Here is a 24662-nt window from a genome sequence, read left to right on the forward strand (position 1 = left end):
TATTTTGATCTATTCTTTAAAACAATATATATATTTGTTTTTTTTTGGCATTAAAATCCTCCATAAACATAAACATAGAATCACCCATAAACGTTAGCTGGTGATCTTTGACTGTGGATCATGGCACGTAGAGGACAGACACTGGGGGCATTAATAATAATGATGATGATGATGACAGCATGTGATTTACCTATTGCAGTCAAAAGTTAATGAATGGTCAGTGCTAATTAGTTTACATGCTAACTGCAATACATGGCAGATTCCAACTTTGTAGTGTTTTTGAATCTGAGGTATATCCTGTCATATTTTATTTAATGTTAACCAAGACATAATTCAGTGCATCTGTTCTAATTGTATTTGCTTGATGAGAAAATAAACTATTTACTGTAACAGATAGAGGACTCACCTGATTTGGCTAAAAATGCGGAGTTGTTCTACATTTGAACATATTCTGTTTTACACTTAAGGAGGCAGTGTCCCTGTTTTCATGCTTTTTTCTTATACTGTATATAATAATAGCTACATCACTCATAACATTATTAATATAAGGTTTGTTTGCATTCAGAAGTCATGATTAAAAGTCTTTGAGAAAATATTGCTTTTCTTTTGACTTTATTCACATATGCGATCTTGGGGTAATCAACAAGTAACTAAAAGTAATCTGATTACATTACTTTCTTATTGAGGTAACTGGATTAAGTTACTGAATAATTTTTTACGAACGTATTACATTTAAAAGTAACCCTCTTAACCCTGCCCAAGAGTGCAGTGGCTAAGAAACCCGCTGCCAAGAAATCCCCCAAGAAGGTGAAGAAATCAGCAGCCGCTAAAAAGGCAACAGAGAGCCCTAAAAAGTCAATGAAGAGCCCTAAAAATGCAACAAAGAGCCCCAAGATGGCAAAGAAGCCAGCAGCCTCCAAGAAAGCAGTTAAGAGCCCCAAAAAGGCCAAGGCTGCCAACCCCAAAATGGCAAAACCTAAAAAGGCAGCCCCTAAAAAGAAATCAATCAATCTGTACTACAGAGTTTCTTCCTCAAAACATTACAGTACACAAGCACCCCTGACAGTGAATATATTACACCAAAAACACGAAGCTTATGCTACAAATTTGGAAATGAATAACCCCATATATATATATATATATATATATATATATATATATATATATATATATATATATATATATATATATATATATATATATATATTCAGTGTTAGTTTGTAAAGAGCTGTTTTTCATACAACTATAAACAAAGTGCAATTACCTGACAATATTTTGTATGTATGATTCCATTATGATGAATCTTCTGTGCTTTGCGTCTTTATACTAATTAAATATATTTAATTCCTTTATTTCAGCACGAACATCTTTGACCTTCATATCACATACACCAATATTATATTATTGCTGTTGTTGCCTTTTACAGTGAATAATACTTTGGAGTTAAAGCGCATGCTCGAAGGCTCCAGTCAACAGAAAGAGGGGGAGTGGTTTGGGTTTCAGAGGGAAGTGCAGTGATTGGTTAGAATGTTTTGCAAACTGTAGCCAATAGGCGACTGACAGGCTCATATAAAATTGTTGACGTTCAGATATCGTAATGCAAATTCTTTCAGGGACGTTAGTTGTTATAGTACATTTTAGTAATACAAAAAATAAAAAATAAAAAAAATAAAATAAAAAAAAATAAAATAATGAGCGGCAGAGGTAAAACCGGTGGCAAAGCAAGAGCGAAGGCCAAGACTCGTTCATCCAGGGCAGGATTGCAGTTCCCCGTCGGTCGTGTGCACAGACTTCTCCGCAAAGGCAACTATGCAGAGCGCGTTGGTGCCGGTGCTCCTGTTTATCTGGCCGCTGTGCTCGAGTATCTGACCGCTGAAATCATGTGACTCCATTACAGTTGCGTTTCTAATATGCAGCAGTCTAAAATACATGCGGATTACGTTTTATATATATATATATATATATAAGATTTTTTTTTAATGGTTGATTTAGATGATGCTTTTTTTTTTTTTGAATCTGAACTCAACGCAACCATGGTAAACGAGCTTATCCATTGTATTTCATACAATTATAATAATTAAAACAACCACTATTAATAGTTTACTTTGAAATTATAACCGTGTGTGTAATTCTTTATACACAATAGGTTAAAATACATGAAGATATACTTTATTAAAAGCAAATGAAACTACATTTATCAAGTGTGGAGAAAAGATTGTGTAGTATTTGTTCACGTGACACCCATCCAAACTTCGCAGCGTTTCTGAGCGCCGAGAAGACATGAGGTGCGCATATCGCCCTCATGCGACTGCAATACAGTACAAGTTATTAATAACATCCATTGATTATTAGACGAATACATACACGTGATAGAATTTTACAATGACATTTACGATGCTAAATTGCAAATGGATTTTTGATATATCGAACAGTGTTGCCATGGTGATATGAAAAAAATAATGTCAAACATTTTTAAAAAGGAAGTGTCTCATTTCTTCTGCTTGCATCCAGTGATTTACATCAAAATTGAGCCATATGTTTGACCTGGCGGGCTGATCACAATTATGTGGCTACTGTGGGTCATGGTCATAGCGCCACCAACTTGCGGAAGGAAGTGTGGTACTTTTAACAGACTTTGAAATATCTCTATGTTTACTTGAATTGCTTAAATTTGTTTAAATAATTTAAAGACAGTGCAGATTTAAAATTCTGAAGGAATTCTTCATATCTTAAATACTGTTGCCATGGCAACGCAAATGTTTTTGAGGTACTTTGGCATGATTGAATTTTCATGATATTTTGCACACATATCAACTGTCGGCCATTAGGCTTGAGAAAAAGTTAACATATAGGCGTGGCTGGGGAGCTCTTTAGCACCACCTTTTGACAAAAGTGGTGGGGTCAGTTTCTTCTACGGTCACTAAACTTGCTACATACATTGTCCTTATCAAGCCGGACAACTTTCAAAATTACAGTCATTAGCTCTGTCCAACAGGAAGTCAGCCATTTTGGACTGAATGTGCATTTTTTTTAAATTGCAGGCCCTAAACTTTTGAATACTCCTCCTAGGGGATTCATGAGACTGGCACCAAACTTAGGCAATATTATGCCAAGACATTAAAGATACTAAATTGCAAACGGATTTTTTATATATTGAATGGTGTTGCCATGGTGAAGCAATAAATTAAGGGCGAAAATGTGAAACAGGAAGTTCCTTATAACTTCTGTGTGCATTGTATGATTTTGATGAAAATTCAGCTGTATGTTTTGTAATGGGGCTGATCACATTTACGTGGCTATTGTGGGTCACGGACATAGTGCCACTAACTGGCAGCAGGAAGGAAAGCAATTTTAACAGATTTTGAAAAAGCGTTATATTAATACGTTAGATTAATGTCAAGACACTGCTGATTTTATTTTGTACAGCAATATTTGATATCTTAAATACTGTTTCCATTGCAATTTATTGTGCAAGTGAATGCAGTATTTAAAGTGAAATAAAAAGCTATAGAAGCCTAAATTTATTGTAATGAAAATGTACTGCACAAACTTTTTATTTTTCATATAAATAAAATATAATAAAAATATCAACTGAAATGTAAAAATACTAGAAAATCAAAGCCATATGTCTAACCCAGTTCTGAATGGCAATTATCTTGATGCTGTACCAGAAATGTCCAATAGAGGGCAGCCAAGCTCCATTATTGAATGATCCCTAAACTACCACTTCAATTTGCGGGTACCCTAATAGCACCCTACATCACCCAGACATCTATTTTATGCGTGTTTACATCTGGAAGACCCAATTTTTAGGTTGTCTCATCTGCAATACATCTATAAGATGTTTCCTCTCGGATGTCAGTAAGGGTGAAGATTAAATGCTAGCTGTGATGTATGTGTGCTGTCTGTGGTCCCACGAAAGTTTAGAATGATTTTAATAATGAACACACAACGTGGAGGAGACGCTACACTTACTGTGGAGATGATACAATAGCTGCTGTGCATTTGGATATGTTGCGACTGCTTCAGGATTTTCAAGCATTTGTTTGGCCGCTGTTAAACATGAAGGAAAACAATGGGAATTTTTTGGGTATTATAAAAAACGGCAAGCTACCGCAAATAATGTGGAAATTATTTGAATTTGCAACATCGCAAAATCAGTCATGTCTAGCAGGGATCCATCTTTCGTCAGCTTCTCGCACATGCACAGTCTGTTATGTATGTCTATCTGTTTATCAGTTAACTGTGTTTATAAAAAAACGACATATAAAGTTAAAGATCAGTTTAAGATGGCTAGCAAAATAACAACGCATCCTCATGAAACAGCGTTTGAAGTCGCACAGCAATGATGAGCGCTAGTAAAAGATTATTTTAAATGGTCTGCTTTGATAAAAAGTAATTCTTGATGATCAATTCAAGCTCTAAAAATTTAACATAAAAAAAATCAACTTCATATCTGTGTGTACTATTGTCGGTCATGAGATATTGTAAGTCAGCGGAGAAGTACATCAATCAGCGCTGGTAAAAAAGAATCTGACTGAGTGGTCTAGTGGTAATTAATCCGCTCATTGCATAAGAGGTTAAAGATTCTAATCAGTCCATATAAAACTATATATTTTAATTAACAAAGATTGCATCCGCACCTCATTGGATGTATATCTTGAGTGGGGACACATTTGTTTGCTTTTTTCTATGGGTTGATGAAAGAGGGATCCCTTCTAGACACAACCGATTTTGAACTAATCTCCGCATTAATTGCGGTAGCTTGACATTTTTTATAATTCCCACAAATTTTCTGCAAAAAACGCAAATCTAAGGGATTCCCATCGCTTTCCTTCATGTTTGACAGCGGCAAAACAAATGCTTAAAGACTGAAGCAGTCGCAATTTGTATCATCTCCGTAGTAACAGTGTAAGTGTCTCCTCCACGTTGTGCTTTCACTATCACAATCCTTCTAAACTTTCACGGGACTGCAGACAGCACATATACAGGTGCATCTCAATAAATTAGAATGTCGTGGAAAAGTTCATTTATTTCAGTAATTCAACTCAAATTGTGAAACTCGTGTATTAAATAAATTCAGTGCACACAGACTGAAGTAGTTTGTCTTTGGTTCTTTTAATTGTGATGATTTTGGCTCACATTTAACAAAAACCCACCAATTCACTATCTCAAAAAAATTAGAATACATCATAAGACCAATAAAAAAAAACATTTTTAGTGAATTGTTGGCCTTCTGGAAAGTATGTTAATTTACTGTATATGTACTCAATACTTGGTAGGGGCTCCTTTTGCTTTAATTACTGCCTCAATTTGGCGTGGCATGGAGGTGATCAGTTTGTGGCACTGCAGAGGTGGTTTGGAAGCCCAGGTTTCTTTGACAGTGGCCTTCAGCTCATCTGCATTTTTTGGTCTCTTGTTTCTCATTTTCCTCTTGACAATACCCCATAGATTCTCTATGGGGTTCAGGTCTGGTGAGTTTGCTGGCCAGTCAAGCACACCAACACCATGGTCATTTAACCAACTTTTGGTGCTTTTGGCAGTGTGGGCAGGTGCCAAATCCTGCTGGAAAATGAAATCAGCATCTTTAAAAAGCTGGTCAGCAGAAGGAAGCATGAAGTGCTCCAAAATTTCTTGGTAAACGGGTGCAGTGACTTTGGTTTTCAAAAAACACAATGGACCAACACCAGCAGATGACATTGCACCCCAAATCGTCACAGACTGTGGAAACTTAACACTGGACTTCAAGCAACTTGGGCTATGAACTTCTCCACCCTTCCTCCAGACTCTAGGTTTCCAAATGAAATACAAAACTTGCTCTCATCTGAAAAGAGGACTTTGGACCACTGGGCAACAGTCCAGTTCTTCTTCTCCTTAGCCCAGGTAAGACGCCTCTGACGTTGTCTGTGGTTCAGGAGTGGCTTAACAAGAGGAATACGACAACTGTAGCCAAATTCCTTGACACGTCTGTGTGTGGTGGCTCTTGATGCCTTGACCCCAGCCTCAGTCCATTCCTTGTGAAGTTCACCCAAATTCTTGAATCGATTTTGCTGGACAATCCTCATAAGGCTGCGGTTCTCTCGGTTGGTTGTGCATCTTTTTCTTCCACACTTTTTCCTTCCACTCAACTTTCTGTTAACATGCTTGGATACAGCACTCTGTGAACAGCCAGCTTCTTTGGCAATGAATGTTTGTGGCTTACCCTCCTTGTGAAGGGTGTCAATGATTGTCTTCTGGACAACTGTCAGATCAGCAGTCTTCCCCATGATTGTGTAGCCTAGTGAACCAGACTGAGAGACCATTTTGAAGGCTCATGAAACCTTTGCAGGTGTTTTGAGTTGATTAGCTGATTGGCATGTCACCATATTCTAATTTTTTGAGATGGTGAATTGGTGGGTTTTTGTTAAATGTGAGCCAAAATCATCACAATTAAAAGAACCAAAGACTTAAACTACTTCAGTCTGTGTGCATTGAATTTATTTAATACACGAGTTTCACAATTTGAGTTGAATTACTGAAATAAATGAACTTTTCCACGACATTCTAATTTATTGAGATGCACCTGTACATCACAGATAGTGTTTAATCTTCACCCTGCATGCTGAGAATGAGACACAAAAACCCGCATTTATACAAAGAATCCCTAACATTCAATTAAAATCCCCATTAGTTGTAATAAAATGTGATTAGAATTTGAAGTGCTATTAATACAGTAGGCTACAAATCTGAAAATGGCAATATATGCTGAACACTTGTATGCTGTAAGTGTTCATAAATGTTTTACTGATATAAAAATGTCAATTATATACAATATATATATGCGATATAAAGAATAGGACAAAAAATTACAATTTTCATATATGTAACATTTTTTTTTAACACTTGAGGAATTTAAATGTGTACATAAATGTTAAAATATATGAACTCTAATTGTATTTGTTCGTTTATGGCCATATACCAGATTTAAATATCAGACAATGTAATAATGGCAACAGGCCTAATTATTGAATCCTCATTTGTGTTTTTGGCTTACAGATTTATTGTACGTCTATTTTAAATTTAGATGAGTTTTATTGCATTCTCTGAGGCAGAAAATTTTAATACAAAAATAATTAAGGGTCTTTCAATGCCCACAGCTTTCACCTAAATATATGGTATTTTTGTGTGCTTTTTTTTTTTTTTTTTTTTTGGTTGCTAACTACATATTCAGTTATTATGCACTAAAATATTTACATGTAATTGCATTTACAATGTAATTAACACAATTAAAGAGGTATATAATAAAGATTTGTGAATTTCACTGCAAAACAACCCCAAAAAAATGCAGCAAAATTTAGAAAAGCAGCAGCAAATTCAGCCATTTAGTAAGCCCAGCTAGCCAAATTACATGGCCATTTCCTAACTGCACCGTAATTTCATGACCAAACTTTTGTTGTGGCAATGTAACTGATTACGTTGTGACAACCGGGAAAGGTAAATTCCTGTGTTTGTTGCCACAAAGTAACTTTGGACAGTGCCAGTCCATCATGACGAAGTTGTGGCAAGGTTGTGGATCAATAGTGTAACGGGGGGGGGGGGGGGGGGGTGAAACAAAAGACCCAAAAGCTGAAGTTGATGATGGTTCAATAGTTTTATTAACAAAGTTCTCGATGTCAAGATAAGGCGCACCCGGCGCTGGCTGCAGAAGGCTGAAATCCAGTGAGCTGCAATGGGCTAGTGAAGTGTGTGTTCGTATGATAAGTGTGGGCGTTGTGGAAGTAAGAATCAATCAAAAGAATCAATTGTTTATTGTAATGAAAATGTACTGCACAAACTTTTTATTTTTAATATAAATAAAATATAATAAAAATATCAACTGAAATTTAAAAATACTAGAAAATCAAAGCCCTTTCTGTTCCAAATTTTAGATCGAGTGGCAGTGTGCTGAGACACAGTAACAGAAATGTCAAATAGTGGACAGCCAAGCTCCATTGGTGAATGATTCCCAAAAGATCACAATTATCTGAGTAAACTAAGCAGGAATTGGAATAAAAACACAATATGAATTTGAGACAAATAGTACAAAAAGATCATTCATATGAAAGCTTTTTCTAAGGACAGGACAAGTCTTTTTTTCATAAAATGCGATAACGGTGGGAGAGTAAGATATAAAGACGGGATCTAAATAAAAATAATGTAAGAAACACCTCTCAAACCACATGTGAAATGACAACATTTTATTGCAAAATAATTATATAAGATTAGAAATATTATAACTTCTTAAATAACTGGTTACAATGGAAGTGCTGTTAGCCATTGGAGCCAGCAACTATTTTCATTTTCAACAAACATATTATATTTTTTCTGTCAATCATTTTACAAAATAATTCCTCTGGATCGCTCGAAATGATCACACGGTTGATTCTGCTTTCTAAACTGAGAAAGGCCAGCCCATGTAACCATGGAAACCTCTCACTATTGCCTAAACAGAATGAAGATGTATTGTATTAATATATTATTTAATAAGAATAACAAGTCCCAATGCCCGGTTGCATAAAACACCTTAAGTTTTTCCCTTAAGTATAACACTTAAAGTGTGATTTTCCCTTACCTGCTGAAATAACATGAGGGTGTTGCATGTAATCCTTTATACACTTCTCTTAGCTAAGGGAAACCGTGAAGGGATTTACTACAGTGAGACAGATTTTACCATAATAATATTCTACTGTTACCATGGATAAAACATTTTCCTACCTACTTTCAGAAGATCATAATTGTTCTGACCAATATTTGGGTCAGAACAATTACCCAAATATCCGATATTTGGGCAATTTTTTCACATAGAAAATACTTTATACTGTTTTTGTTTAATAGTCATTTAAATGTAAATATTCTCAGTATCATTATTAATATGTAAATTATTGTGCAACCTCTTCTGAGGCGGTGAATAAATGCACATGGGGAGCGTTGTTACGTGACAACTGTTCCTTTTCTCAGAAATGTTCAGGCTGCACCAATCACAGTCGTTTGTGATTACTGCATAAAATTTTTTTTTTTCCAAACTAATTTCTGGAGGAAACACAAGCAGATTTCCATTTGTTCCATTTGTATTTGTATACAATCCTGAAAATTAATAGATTCAAACACTTTTTTGAGTTCAAATCTTTCCCGTGTAAGAAAAAAAAAGTCCTGAGTTTTACATGCGGAAAAATTTATGAAGGATACTGCTTTTACAGCCAGTAAGAGCCCTCTTGAGAGAAACACCTTTGAATTTGAATGACTGTGTCAGGTTGTTAAGATGCATGTTTAACTGTGCAGAGAACTGATTGCCATCCTAATTTAAGAATATTAGTGGTGGTCAGTAAGACTGTAAGGTATATAGCCAATAAACATATTCACAATATATAGCAAATTAACTTGCATCATGATTTTAATGCATCCATTTATACAGTTTATAAAGATGCAGAGAGCAGAAAATACTAGGCAAATTTCTGTGTGTGTGTTCCTATTAGATCACCCTCCAGCTTGCTGGCGATTTCTCATGTTATGTGGCGGTCAAATATGTACTCCTGCAATAGTTTTTGTATTGTGAAATAAATCTACCTACTTTAAATTAATTGACCTACTTTACTCTTCAACTGGTTATATAAACTAAGCCATATTGTTTTTTGAACACTTTAACTTCCCAACCTTAAGGATGGTCAAGTGACGCCATGCGAGGAGCAGACATGTGAGCGACGAGCTCTGCACACTTTGCTAGTTTTTTAATTATTTTCATGATATAATCCGGTGGGATTCGATACATCTAGTTACATATTTGTTCTTTGAGGTAAACATGGCAAAGAAGTCAAAATCCTTGGGCTCTGGAGACATGAAAAGACACTTACGTGCTCAAGCTGAAACCACTGACGGGCCTACAGACCGGGGACTCGATTTGGATGGCATGGTGGGAGAGATTCATCGCCAACTGTCCAACATGTCTGTGATGCTGACAAAGGTTGTTGCTGACTTAGAGGACCTCACTGTAATACGTTGCTCGATTACAGCGATGGAAACAAAATTCTCTGAGTTAGTTACAAGAGTGGCAGATGTTGAGAAATGGATAGATTATCTGGAGTCATCGGAAGGGAATTATCCTCTAATCGGCTCCCGACCAAAATAGACGTGGAAAACATTTTGGAAAAAATGGAAGATCTCGAAATTAGGAGCCGGAGAAATAATGCATGGATTGTTTGAATTCCTGAGCATGAAGAAGGCAGAGATATGGTGAAATTCCTAGACGAGCTCTTTCCGATTCTGCTCGACATAAGCCATAAGCTGGAAATCGAGTGAGCTCACAGAGTCCCGGCTCACAGATCGGCTGAGGGAAACAGGCCCCGATCAATTCTGGCCACATTTTTGAGATCATCCGATAAAGATCTCGTGTTGCGTGAAGCGAGGAGCAAAGGAAAGCTTTCTTGGAAGAATCACAATATTTTCTTGTTCCCGGATATTATAAATTCGATGAGAGAAACGCGATTGATTCAAGGAGTGTAAGAAACTCTTGCATCAATGGAAGATCGCTTTTGCACTGATGTTTCCAGCCAAACTGAGAATAAATACAAAGGATGGCCGTAAAGTTTTTACGTATCCCAAATAAGCACTGTCCTTCATAAATACATTAGAGTGAGTAAGCCATTTAGTGTTTCTCATGTGAGTGGATTGACTCACTGAACATACACTTGATTGTCGGAGGAAGCTGGGCGCCATTTTTGTTTCTGTTCATGTTGGCTCCGCCTAGCGACTGGAGTTTGTTTTGTGCAATACCACTTCTCCTTCAAGAAACTTTTGCATTGACGGAGGATCTCTTTTGCACTGGTGTTCCCGGTCAGATTGAGAGTGGATGTTGGGGATGGCCGCAAAATATCTACATGCCTACACAAAGGATGTCTTTTATAAAGTTGATGGACTGAGTAAGTCATGGTGTATTTTTCAGGCGGCCTCCAAGTGAATTTGATCTTGACCATCCGAGGAACTGGGACACCTGTTTTGTTTCTTTTTGTGCTGGTTCCGCCTAGCGGCTGGTGTTTGTTTTGTGGAACAACACTGCTTTGGGACAGTTGTGGATGAATCTGTTCGTTCCTTCTGCTTATGCCTCCTGTTGGCTGGAGTTTGTTTTGTGGAGTATTTTTGCGGGACATTGGAATGATTATGTCATCTGCTGCACTCATAAACAGCCGGCTCACTGAACACTTGTTTGTCTGTCAGAGGAAACTGAACGGCTTTATATCGGTTGGAATTTGTTTTGTGGAGGAGCACACATTTGAGACAGTTCTGTGAATGAATCTACAAGTTCTTTGTGTTTATTCTACCTATTGGCTGGGGTTTGTTTTACAAAGTATTTTCTGTTATGTAATTTTGCCTTACAAAATTTGTGCAGAAGCACCAGACTTGAGCAATCCAATGGCAAAGTTGTCACGGGGGCTCTCGTAGGCGTACATGGACCTTTTGAGTTTAAAGGGATGGATGCCAGTTGGCGCTGTCATGCATGGGGTTAATGCGCACGTTTTCTTTCTGTTTGTTTTGGCTCGGGGGGAGTTCAAAATATGAGAGGGTTATCTTTCTCCACGTGGAATGTGAATGGGTTGGGCCACCCCATAAAAAGAAGGAAGGTTGTTTCTTTTCTTAAGCGTAAGAAACATGAAATAGTGTTTCTTCAAGAAACGCATCTTTCCTCACAGGAAGCTGAAATATTTGGGAAGATATGGGGTGGACATGTTTTCTTTAGTGCTGCTCAAGTAAGAGTAGGGGAGTCATTACATTGATAAGTAAACATCTACAATTAAAATGTCTCAAACAGATTAAAGATAAATTAGAAAGAGTCATTATTGTTTTAGCAGAAATTCAAGGGCGCTTAAGGGCACTTACGGCAGTTCTTAGGGGCCGGATCATACAGTATGCCTCATTCATCAAAAAATCCAAAGCTCGAGAACTCGTGGAGTTGGAAGGGAATATTAAAAGTGCCAAGGCAGAGCTGAAGCGCCGAATGTCGTCTGATGGCCTCAGAGAACTGACCCGTTTGAAATACAGATATAATACTATTTTGTTGCGGAAAGTGGAGTTTTGATTATTCAGGGTAAGACAGTCATATTTTGAGTCAGGGTACAAAGCAGGGAAGCTTTTGGCTAGATATATAAAGCAGAGAGAGTCTTTTTCTACCATTTCTTCAGTGAAATATGCTGATGGTGAAATTTGTACCTCGGCCATTGATATTAATAATGCTTTTATAGAATTCTATCTTGATCTTTATAGTTCCACGGCTTCGTCTACTGATGAAGATATTAGAAACTTTGTGGAACAATTAGAACTCCCTAAATTGACAACTGAGCAAAAAAATTATCTTGATTCTGACATAACCTTGGAGGAACTTGATAAGGTAATTAAGGCCTTACCTATAGGCAAGGCTCCGGGGCCAGATGGTTTTGCCGCTGAAGTTTTAAGATCTTATGCTACAGAACTGGCTCCACTTTTGTTAGAAGTTTATACAGAATCATTAAAGTATGGAAAGCTTCCGCCAACCATGACACAAGCCCGGATCAAATGGGGTTTATTCGGGGTCGTAGCACTTCTGATAATATTAGGTGATAATATTAGGCGTTTCATCAATATCATGTGGTCAGTGGTGAATGATCAGACTCTGGTCGCTGCCATCACACTTGATGCCAAAAAGGCATTTGATATGGTAAAATGGGATTATCTTTTTAAGATTTTGGAAATGTATGGGTTTGGAGTACGTTTATTAGTTGGATCAAGTTACTTTATAGACACCCTGTAGCAGCGGTACATACAAATTGATTAATTTCAGATTATTTTACTCTGGACAGGGGCACCCAGCAGGGTTGCCCTCTTACCCCATTATTGTTCTGTCTTGCCCTGGAACCATTAGCAGCTGCGATAAGAAAGGAGGATGATTTTCCAGGGGTGATGGCGGGAGGTATGGCACATAAGCTTCTGCTTTACGCAGATTATATTTTATTATTCATCTCTGACCCTATTAGATCTATGCCTTGCCTCCACAGAATTATTAATTCCTTTTCCAAGTTCTCAGGATACAAAGTCAGTTGGTCTAAATCCGAATCTTTGGCTCTGACAGCGTACTGTCCTGTAACGGCCTTCCAGCCGGGCGCCTTCCAGTGGCCCAAAGAGAGAATTAAGTATTTGGGTATGTTATTCCCAGCAAATTTGTCTGATTTAGTGAGTTTTATTTTGACCCTTTAATAAAAAAGTTTGAGCGATGTGGACATGTGGGCTTCATTACATTTATCGATGATTGGGAAGGTTAATGTTATTAAAATGAACTGTATTCCAAAATTCAATTACCTGATATAGTCACTATCCCTATAGATGTCCCCCTCTCTTATTTCAAGCAATATGAGAGCATAGCGAAGTCCTTCATTTGGAATGGGTAAGCAACCCAGATTGCATTTTAGTAAGCTGCATAGGCCGATTGACAAAGGTGGGCTAGGCCTACCCAAGAATTTGTTTTATTATTATGCGTTCGGTCTCAGACATTTGGCTCATTGGTCGCTTCCACCTGAAAGAGCCCTTCCCTGGTTTTGTATTGAACAGGACGTTCTCGCCCCTATTTTGCCATTGCAAAGCCTTTCTATCAATCTAAGCAGAAAAATTAAATCGCACCCCGTTATTTCACATTTGCACTCGGTATGGACAAAAGTGTCCAGAGTGTTAAATTCAGATATTCATCTAAATGTTGCCTCAAGCTTATGGCTAAACCCCAAACTATGCATTATTAAGTCCCCTTTCGGTTGGTCAGAGTGGATTGTGAGGGGGGTTAATACACTTGGTGACCTATATGAGAGTAGTGTGTTGAGATCCCTTGATAATTTGGTTCAACATTTTGGAATCCCCAGATCTCAGTTTTTTTAGGTATCTACAGCTACGCCACTTGCTCTGTACTATTTTTGGGAATAGCATACACCCCCTAAAGCAGCAGATATTCTAGGAGAGGTGATTGATACCATCTGTGCGGTAGAGCCGGATTGAAGCACTGCAGTATGTGGGAATAAAATGCCACCTTAAATTGAAGCTGCAATAGGAAAGATTAGGATTAGAATACAACAGTTAAAATGGCAGCCCCCAATGCTACAAAGTATAAAAATAGAGAGCTGCTGTGGCAGAGTCTGTTGAACAAAGTTCTTCGTGACAAGGGAGGAAGCGGAAGACGGCGAGATCCAACTCAAAAGGGCTTTATTTCCCACAGCTTCACAGTCTATATATATATATATATATATATTCCACTTTTCAGTGGGCACACTCAAATGAATGCTTTTCAGCAATACAAATCGCACTCTGGAACACTCTTCACCATGCAGCTCTCTCTCCCCCCTCTTTGTGGACTGGGCCATCTTTTATCTCCCCCGAATCTCACTGTGTACATAGAAACAGTAATTAGTAATAATTCATCTCAGGTGGATGTCCTTACCACTTTCTCTCCCCCCAGGTGGTAGCTCGACCACGCCCTCACCTCCACATACCCCCACCACCCGACTCAGGCCGGGGGAACCGTCCATACTGCCTACACCCCCCCCCCCCCTTTTCTGGGGAGGAAGTCCGTGACAGCCATTTGTGCCCCCGGTCTGTGCACCACCTCAAACTTAAATGTCTGGAGTTATACCAACAAGAGACCAATGGGTGATCCGGGCACTGGCATCCTTCATGCGGTGGAGCCATTGAGCGGGGTGTGGTCCGAACAGAGGGTGAACGCTCGTCCCAACAAATAGTAGCGGAGAGTGAGGACTGCCCACTTGATGGCCAAACACTCCTCTATGGTGCTGTGCTTTGTCTCTCTCATAGAGAGCTTTAGACTAATGTACAGCACCGGGCACTCCTCTTCCTCCACCACTTGGGACAGAACAGCACCCCTGTCCGATGTGTCCGTCTGTAAAACAAAAGGGAAAGAGACATCAGGGGAATGCAGAAGCGGCCCATCACAAAATGCAGCTTTTACCTGTGTGAAAGCCCATTGGCATGGCTCTGTCCACTGGACTGGGTCTGGAGCTCCCTTTTTAGTGAGATCAGTCAGCGGGCTGGTGACGTCCGAATTCTTAGGCACAAACCTTCGATAATAGCCAGCCAGCCCCAAGAACTGTCTCACCTCCTTTTTGGTCTTAGGACTCAGGCAGGTTGCAATCGCTATGGTTTCATCAATTTGGGGTCACACCTGCCCATGCCCCAAGTGGAACCCCAGACACCGTACCTCCACCCATCCAATTGCGCACTTCTGGTTTGCCGTGAGTCCCGCTCGTTGCAGCGACCTCAGCATGGCCCCAGATGCTGCATATGCCGCTGCCAATCGTTACTGTAAATAATGATATCATCCAAATAAGCAGCAGAATATGCAGCGTGCATTCTGAGGACTCGGTCCATAAGACACTGAAACATAGCCGGGGCCCCAAACAAATCGAATCAAAGGGTCAAAAATTGGTGTAATCCAAACATGTGGAGAAGGCCATTTTCTCACAGGACATCAGAGTTAAGGGGTTCTGTCCAGTGTAGAGTAAAAGCAAGCCGTACCCAACCGATCGAGCAGTTCGTCAATTGGATATGCATCAAATTTCAACACCATGTTGACTTTTCTATAATCCACGCAGAACCGGACCGAGCCATCGCTCTTAGGTACCAGAACTACCAGGCTGGCCCAATCACTGTGAGATTCTTCTATTACCACCATATCGAGCATGGCCTTTAATTCTTCCCATATTACCCATTTCTTGAGTTTGGGAAAGCGGTAGGGCCGGCTACGTACCACTACCCTGGGGGTTGTCTCAATGTGGTGTTCTATGAGGTTAGTGTGGCCGGGGAGAGGTGAGAACATGTCAAAGAATCTTTTTGGCAATCTGGCAACCTCCGTACGTTGTGACGGCGAGAAGTGGTCTCCACACAGGACCGGAGTGAACTGATTGGCTTTTAGGCTCACCTCTGGACCGAGCTCCTCCCTCTTAGGAACTACAGTTGCCAAGGATATGGGGGACTGCCTCTTTCCATGGGTTTAGGAGGTTGAGGTGGTAAATTTGACGAGCCCAGCCCCTATTCATATGCACTACCTCATAGTCGACTTCCCCAACTTGCCGTGTAACCTCAAAGGGCCCTTGCCACTTTGCGAGTAATTTCGAGCTTGATGTGGGCAGCAAAACAAGTACTTTATCTCCCTGTGCAAACTCCTGTAGCCGAGCTCCCCTGTTATAGAGCCAGGGCTGACATTCTTGTGCCTGTAGCAAATTCTCCTGTGATTGACGCCCCAGTGTGTGGAGTTTTGCTCTCAGGTCAATAACGTATTGAATTTAATTTTTTCTTTGTGAAGTTTCCTCCTCCCAATTTTCCTTCATGATGTCTAACATGCAACGAGGCTTATGCCCATATGATAATTCAAATGGGAAAACCCCGTGTAGGCTTGCGGGACCTCTCACACTGCAAATAACAGGGGCTCGAGCCACCTATCCCAATTCCAAGCACCTTCGTGCACAAACTTATGAATCATATTTTTTAAGGTTTTATTAAATTGTTCGACCAAGCTGTCCGTTTGTGGATGGTACACGCTTGTCCGAATTGATTTAATACCTAATAATTCATACAGCTCGCGTAGTGTACGTGACATGAAAGTAGTGCCCTGATCAGTGAGGATTTCTTTCGGAATCCCCACTTGGGAGATTATTCTGAAGAGTGCCTCTGCAACACTACGTGCTGAGATGTTGCGAAGAGGCACTTCTTCCGGGTATCATGTTGCATAGTCCACCATAACCAACACAAAGCAATGTCCATCTGCTGACCATTCTAATGGCCCGACGAGGTCCATGCTAACTCTGTCAATGGGAACCTCAATCAATAAAAGAGGGCACAATGGTGCTTTTGGAGTGGCCGGTGGATTCACCAGCTGACATTTGCGGCATATCGCACACCACCGGCTAACATCCCCATGAATGCCCAGCCAATAGAAATGGGGCATGAGACGACTTAGTGTTTTCCCCCATCTCAAGTGACCTGCCATCGGACTATGATGAGCTGCCTGGAACAACATTTCCCAACAGATCCTTGGTACTAACAACTGGGTTGTATCTTCTTTTGTCTGAGCATCCTGCCTCACTCGATACAACCGATCATTTATAATTGAGAAATATGGATATGTGAGTGCAATGCATTGACCATCAATTACTTTCACTTGGTCAAACACATGCTTAAGAGTCTCGTCTTGCATCTGCTCCAGAGGAAAATCCCCAGTGGGAATTCCCCTAAGGGCTGGGAAAGCCGAGACTTCCCCCTCCCTTATGTCATCCTGATGCAGAGCTGATGTAGATGGCCCCGGCTCTGCCTCCCCGTCAGCACATTGCACACCTCACACCATCCCACTGTATTACAGGACCCATCCACACACAACCCTTTTTATAATTCGGGAAAAGCCGGCCAATTAGTACCCAAAATTAGTGGATGGGTGAGGTGGGAACTAACCAGAGCCTCAGTGTTATGATTTTGACCCCAAAATAGAATACTGATGTCACGGCAGGATAATTGTAAATATCTCTGTGCACACACCTCACCTTCACCTGGTTATTTGTATTCAATGCCCCATTTTGAACCAAGTATTGATGAATAGAAGTTTGGTAACAACCTGAATCCACCAAGGATTGGTATGTATCCCCCCCAATACTCACAGGTATTTGGTACATCCCAGCTTGATCGGGGGAAACCTGTGGAGTGTAGGGGACCCGGATCAATGCCCCCACCTCCATCAACGGGTACTGTTCGCGGATGTGACCCAGCTCCCTGCAACTCCAACAGACTGGCCCGAACCTCACGCCCACACCGGTGGCAGCAGCTTCCCATACTTGAGAGGAAGAATGGGTAGAGCTGGGGGGGAGAGAGACAGGAGGGTTAATACATTTGTTCCACCATTTCTGGGGTAACGGGATCGGTCGAAGGAAGGAGGGTAAGGGGCGTGGGAGGGATCACAGAGAGAGAGAGGGAGCGGGGTGTGCCGGCCCCGGGGTATGCTTCTAAATGGTCCCCCGCCAACTGTACTGCTTCATCCAGCGATGCCGGGTGGTGGCACTGGACCCACTCCGCCGATCCTTTCGGTAGTCGGGAGATGAATTGCTCCAGTACCACGAGATCGATGACATGCCTGACATTGCTGGGCTCCTCAGCCAATACCCACCACCGGCAAGCGTCACGGAGCTGTTGAGCGAAGGCAAACGGACGGCCGACTTCGCTCAGCATCAAGGATCGGAACCGCTGGCGGTGCTCCTCTGGACTGCGGCCGACCCGCTGCAGGATGCTTTCTTCAGCTCAGGTTACCTCAGGAGGTTGTTGACCGGGAGCTGTTGGGCCACGAGTTGGGCCTCCCTGGTCACCAGCAGTAAGAGGTGGACTGCCCATTGCACCCACAGCCATTCCAGGGCTTGGGCCGTGTGCTCGAAGAGCTCCAGAAAGGCCTCTGGTTTGTCTTGCACCCTCATCTTCGAAAGCAACACATGGGGGTTCGCTGCTGCTGCTGCTTTCTCTCTCCCCAGACAGGCGCTCAACCATGCCCTCACCTCCACAAATTATTTGTGATGGAGGAGCTTATCTGAAGAGGGCAAGTGCTTCGCAGCAGAGTTGCATCCAGGTCTCTCGTTGTATAGATCTGTTGCGGAAATAGTAGGTCATCTATCGCATTCATCTTACGTGGGTAAGTGGGTGGGGCCAAATTACGTTCTGTAATGTGTGCAGTTTTTGCTGTGCTGTCCGTGTTCTTACTATATCTGTGGGTGTATCTTCAACTCTGAGTGTCTGCAGGTGCTGCTGATTTGCAGATTGGCCTTTTCTTATTGTGTGCCAATAAAATCCCTGTGCTGCCTTTCAGATGTAAGCTGTTGTGACTTCGGGCCGGTCACACTCCTCTACGCTCCCCACCAGCCACCAGACCAATCCCTCGTGTTTTCGAGCTGAGAGTTTGTAACATTGTTGCTGTTCAGAATTGGAGTGTTTTCTGAGCTATTGAAGTTAGGTTTGTAGGGGTGACCTGCCCTGTTTATTTGATATTGTTCGCTCTGTTTCTGTTAGTGAAGTCAGGTTAGTTTCATTGTATTTTTATTTCCTACTTTAAGGTTAGTTATTTTCTCCTTTTTCTTTCTAGGTTGTTTTGTTTATTATTTTGGACTAGGGGGTCACCCTGAAGCCCAAATACCTGCTGCATTACATCTTTAATACTTCTACTTCCAATAAAAACAAATATTGGATCTATGATTTTGTTGTCTTGGGTTTTTGGTCTGACGGTTGTGCCAGGATCTCACCTCCCTTTACTTTGTTGCATCCTACCCCTAGGGGACATAACACTGTTGCTAGAGTGAGGCAAGCTGCGGCTTATATACTGTGCAGCCTGCAGGTCGGTTGGCTGATTAGATGAGCAAGTTCCTCCTGAACTTCAGTTTAAGAAATCCATATTGTGAAATTTCGTTGGGTTTAGAAGAAATATAAAGTTGGGTATCATTGGCATAACAGTGGAAACTTATTCCACGATTCCTGATAATATCTCCTAGGGGAAGCATATACTGTATAAGGAGAAAAGCAGAGGCCCTAAAAATGATCACTGTAGCACTCCATACTTAACTTTTGTTTGATTTGACAATTCCTCATTTACACAGAAAATTGGTAGCGGTCTGCTAAATTGGACCTAAACCATGCTAATGGAAGTCCACACATGCCAACATAATTCTCAAGCCTATCCAAGCGAATGTTGTGATCTAAGGTGTAGAAGGCAGCACTAAGATCTAAAAGCACTAGAAGAGAAATGCATCCACAATCAGATGATCAGAACAAGTCATTTGTAAATCTGATAAGAGCATTTTCTGTCCAGTGATGGGGACAGAAAATCCTGATGGAAATTGTTCATATGTACCATTTCTCTGTAGAAATGAACATAGTTGGGAGGACACTACCTTTTCTAGGATTTTGACATAAATAGGAGATTTGAAATCAGTCTATAATTAGCAAATTCTCCAGGATCAAGCTGTGGCTCCTTTTAATAAGCAATTTGATAACTGCCATTTTAAAGTTTCTTGGAATATGTCCTAAGGATAGATAGGAGTTAATAATATTAAGAAGAGGTTCTGAGATTACAGGGAATACCTCTTTTAAGAGCTTAGTTGGTATTAGATCTAACATACATGTTGTGGCTTTTGATGTTTTGTTAGCTCTTCATAACCTATGACAGCAAAGGATTGAAGTTGCTTGTGAGGAAAATTATGAGACACTGTTTTCTGAGTTGCTGTGACAGATGATTGCATAACTCAAATTTTATTTCTGATTATTTCAATTTAATCAGTAAATAAATTCTATTGTGTCTAAGTCATTTCTATTGTGCTATGACAGAATATCTGGTTCAGTCAAGGCTTTATTCCAAACCAATTTTGTCACAGTACTCAATAAACACCTAGGATTGTTGTGGTTATTTTCTATGATTATGCTGAAATATGTTTGCAGTTTTTAAGTGCCTGTCTGTAGCTACAGACACTATCTTTCCATGCCCCCCGAAATACCTCTAATTTTATATTCTTCCATGTGTGCTCCATTTTCTGAGCTGCTCTCTTGAGAGCATGAGTGTGATCATTGTACCATGGTGCAGGGCTTTTTTCTTTAATTTTCTTTAATCGAAGGGGGGCGACATTATCAAGAGTGCTAGAGAAGATGGCATTTATATTTTCTGTGATTACATCAAGTTCTTCTAGACTTTGTGGCTTACTGAGTATTTGAGACAAATCTAGAAGATAATTAGTGAAGCTATCGTTAGTGGTTAAAATAATAGTTCTACCTGAATGATAGCGTGGTTTAGATTGAGTGACATTAGCTAATCGCAGCATATAAGAGACGAGGTAATGATCTGAGATGTCACCGCACAATCACAGCAGAATTTTTATAGTATCAACATCAACTCCATATGACAGAATTAAATCTAGCCTATGATTATGGCGATTAATTGGTCCTGTCACTTGTTGACTCCAAGAGAGTTGAGAATATCGATAAATGCTAATCCCAATGTGTCATTTTCATTATCTATGTGAATGTTGAAGTCACCAACAATTAAAGCTCTATCCACAGTAACTACTAAATCTGATAGAAAATCTGCAAATTCACCAAGGAAATCAGAATATGGCCCGGGTGATCTATATACTGTAGCAAGAGGAAAAGACAACAGAGAATTTTTATTTATATCTGATGATGTCACATTAAGCATTATATGTTTGGTCCTCTGAGTAACACCAAACACTTAGCTCTAAATTGTAGCAACACCTCCTTCTTGACCCTTCAGGCAAGGCTCATGTTTATAACAATAACCTGGGGGAGTAGATTCATTTAAACTAATGTACTCATCTGGTTTAAGCCAGGTTTCAGTCAAACAGAGTGCATCCAAACTATGATATGTAATAATTTAATTTACAATTACTGCTTTGGTTGAAAGAGATCTGATGTTTAGTAGCCCTACATTTATATGATGTTTATCTTTAATTAACATCAGTTAATTATTTTGTTATTTTCAAGTTTAACATTAATAATTTTTTTTCTAAATGATTTAGTGAGGGGTTTGTGTTTGGTAGTTTGGTGAAACAGACACAGTCTCTATATGATATCTAGGTGAAACATGTTCTATGTGTTACAGTTTATGTGACCTGTGTGATGTCTCAAGGCAGCTTGCAGACAGATGGTTAAGTCATTCTGTCTGCTTCCTGACCTGGGCACCAGATAGTCAAATACTATCACAATTAAGACTATGAGCCAAACTACAAGAGAGGAGAGCGGCACCTTCCCTGGGGGGATGTAATCCGTCTCTATTTAGCGGGTCAGGTCTACCCCAAAAACTCTTCCAATTGTCTATAAATCCTGTGCTATTCTCTGGACACCACTCAGACATCCAGCCATTCAGTGACACTAATCTACTATGAACCTCATCACCACGATGTGCAGGGAGGTGGCCAGAGTTTACTACAGTGTCTGACATTGTTTTTGAAAGTTCACACACCTCTTTACATTATCTTCAGTGCTCTCCGACTGACAAAGCCGGACATCATTAGTGCCAACATGAATAACTATCTTAGAAAATCTACATTTGCATTAGCCAGCACTTGTAAATTTGATCTGATGGCAGATGCCCGAGCCCCAGAAATGCATTTAACAATAGTAGCTGTAGTCTCTATTTCCACGTTCCTTACAATGGAGTTTCCTATAACAAGGGCTCTTTCAACATGATTCACAGTGGGTGCATCACTGAGTGGGGAGAATCAATTGGAAATCCTAACAGGAATGAGAGAGTGGTGTCACTTTGTTGAGCAAGTATGCCACCGAGATATCAACCAAACGCCCTGCTGTGGGGGCTCTACAGCCGGAACCAAAGTGTTTCTCACTGTACTACCTGCATCCAAAATGATATCTACCAGCTTCTCTTTCTCACTGACCTCCATTAGTGTTCAGATGCGTGTCTCTAACTAATTAACGTTCTCCATCAGCCTGACTAATTCCTGTAAATCCCTCACTGCTGATGGAAGAAGCTATAGTAAACATGTGGCATGCAGTGCAGGAAGTGATATTATGAGTGGATGCCATGACTTACTGCAATTGTTTGTTGTTGTTTTTGTGGTGGTGGTTCTTTATGGAGTTATATACAGTATATGCAAAAATTCTGCACACACAAAATTGTATTTTGAATGTGCAAAATTATATTTTGTGCGCACAAAAATGTTCTGTGCGTGCAAGTTGATATTTTGAGTGCAAAAACATTTTTGCACACACAAGATGATATTTTGAGCACACACAAATGTTTTGCGCACACAATATGATTTTTTGAGAGCTCAAAAAGTTATTTTGTACGGGCTTGAACTCAGTTTTGTAAAGCAATGTATCTTCTTACAAAGATGAATACATTTTTTGCATGTGCAAGATCTCACTGATTCTCTCTCCTCGAATGCCCTTTGCGTGCACTCTGAACTTTAGACTGCTCGTTTGCTTTTCCAACCATATTCCGACAAGTCCCACATCCTACGTCAGGATTGGCTATTAGAAGCTGCTTACAAGCGCTCTGCGATTGGACAGTTGAGGTAGCTACAGCAACCATGAACATCTCAGTGTAAATATAGCAGAAGAGACAACAGGCACTATGCTCCAAATTCAGAACACACTTTATATTCTGTATGCAGTTATCATTATAAAAGATATTTATCCCATGGATTATAGACATACCAGGAATACTGTAAGGCTTAACTTACTGTAATTTAAGTTTTTCAAAATATAGTAGCCTGGGATCATGCAATGTTAAGGATTTCTTTCTATTTTTTACAATAGTCTCAAACAATTGAGGTTCAATATACTGTACATTTAATTTACTACAAACTATGACAGGAGACATAATTAGCCTCTTTTCCTTTTCTTCTGTTTCTCCTCATTAATCAATTTTGCCAGAAGGATTGTGGTAGAATGCATAAACATAATAAAAACAGCATACTGAACATTTCAAGATACCCCACAGCTTTGAAATGCAAACATAAATAGCTTTTCTAATTTATTATCATGAATAGAATGTTAATTTAGCCAATATTTATAATATTCATAATATCAAAGGCTGTCAAAAAAAAGGAGAGGACACACTAAAGGAGGAGGACAAAATAACATGTTTATTAAAGAAAATAATATTTAATATAATAATAACAAAAAGGAGAAGGTTCAGTGGTTGCTGATTTTATGTAGCGAAGCCACTAAGGGGATTTACATGTACAAACCACTGCTATAAATGTGTCTGTTAGTGCTTATAATGGTTACTATTTTCCCTGTTTCTGTCTGCTATGGTGATTGGTTCCTGTGTTTACATATTGCGAGACTTCAGTTACGTGCAATCATGTGATGGACGAAGACACGAATGCAGAAGTAAACAGGGTCATAAAAGAAGCCGGTAGAGTGGTGTGAAGGAGGTTGTGGTTTTGGCATTCACTATTGGGATTAATGATCGACTGATTACCCACTGGCGCTTGGATGTTGGATAATAGAGAACTCTTAGTGTCTCTTTGAGGAGTCTTCATACAGTTTGGATTAGTTACCAAAGAGGGACTTTCCAACGCAGTGCTGGTTGGATTTTGCACTCCCGGGACATAAACAGTCATTATGGTGAGACCGATCTAACTCATCTTGTTAATATTATACACTGGGACATTGGAAGACTTTATACACACACACACACACACACACACACACACACACTTTATGTATGGTGCTGGTAAATGTTGTGATCACTGTTTGTACTATTCTCTTGAGAGGTTTAATACAACTTGGGTTTTTTTGTACAGCTTGTGTATGGCTATGTTTTTTTTCCCAGTTAAACATTAATTCATGGTAGGAAGGACAAGTCCCCTCTTTTTTGTGTATCTAATGCCTTAAAGCAGATTGTTGCATAGTGGTGGCCCGTACGGGGAACTTTTCTGTTGGAGGTCACAGGCACAAGCACCTAAGTTGCTGTTGTAAATGCTGATTTCAATGTCCCTGTTACCAATGCACAAAGGGGTAACACAAATTATACCGATCTGGATTTTACTGCAGGCCCATTTGTTACAAGATGTAATCCCGAAACTGGTTTCAGGGAGGCTGTGGACGCTAGCTTAACGGGGTTGGAG

At 40.0% G+C, this 24662-nt stretch overlaps 1 protein-coding gene across 1 annotated transcript; it reads left to right on the forward strand.

The window, feature by feature from the left end:
* The first annotated feature begins 1691 nt into the window (after positions 1–1691).
* Positions 1692–1886, forward strand: LOC127437303 (histone H2A). Its single transcript, XM_051692152.1, has one exon. It carries the CDS (start codon positions 1692–1694, stop codon positions 1884–1886), a length of 195 nt encoding a protein of 64 aa, XP_051548112.1.
* Positions 1887–24662: the final 22776 nt, after the last annotated feature.

The sequence above is a fragment of the Myxocyprinus asiaticus genome, chromosome 48 (genome assembly GCF_019703515.2).
Source record: "Myxocyprinus asiaticus isolate MX2 ecotype Aquarium Trade chromosome 48, UBuf_Myxa_2, whole genome shotgun sequence".
Taxonomy (NCBI): domain Eukaryota; kingdom Metazoa; phylum Chordata; class Actinopteri; order Cypriniformes; family Catostomidae; genus Myxocyprinus; species Myxocyprinus asiaticus.

What these genes read in the sequence shown, in the direction of transcription:
- LOC127437303 (XM_051692152.1), top strand. Translation starts at nt 1,692, where the DNA reads ATGAGCGGCAGAGGTAAAACCGGTGGCAAAGCAAGAGCGAAGGCCAAG.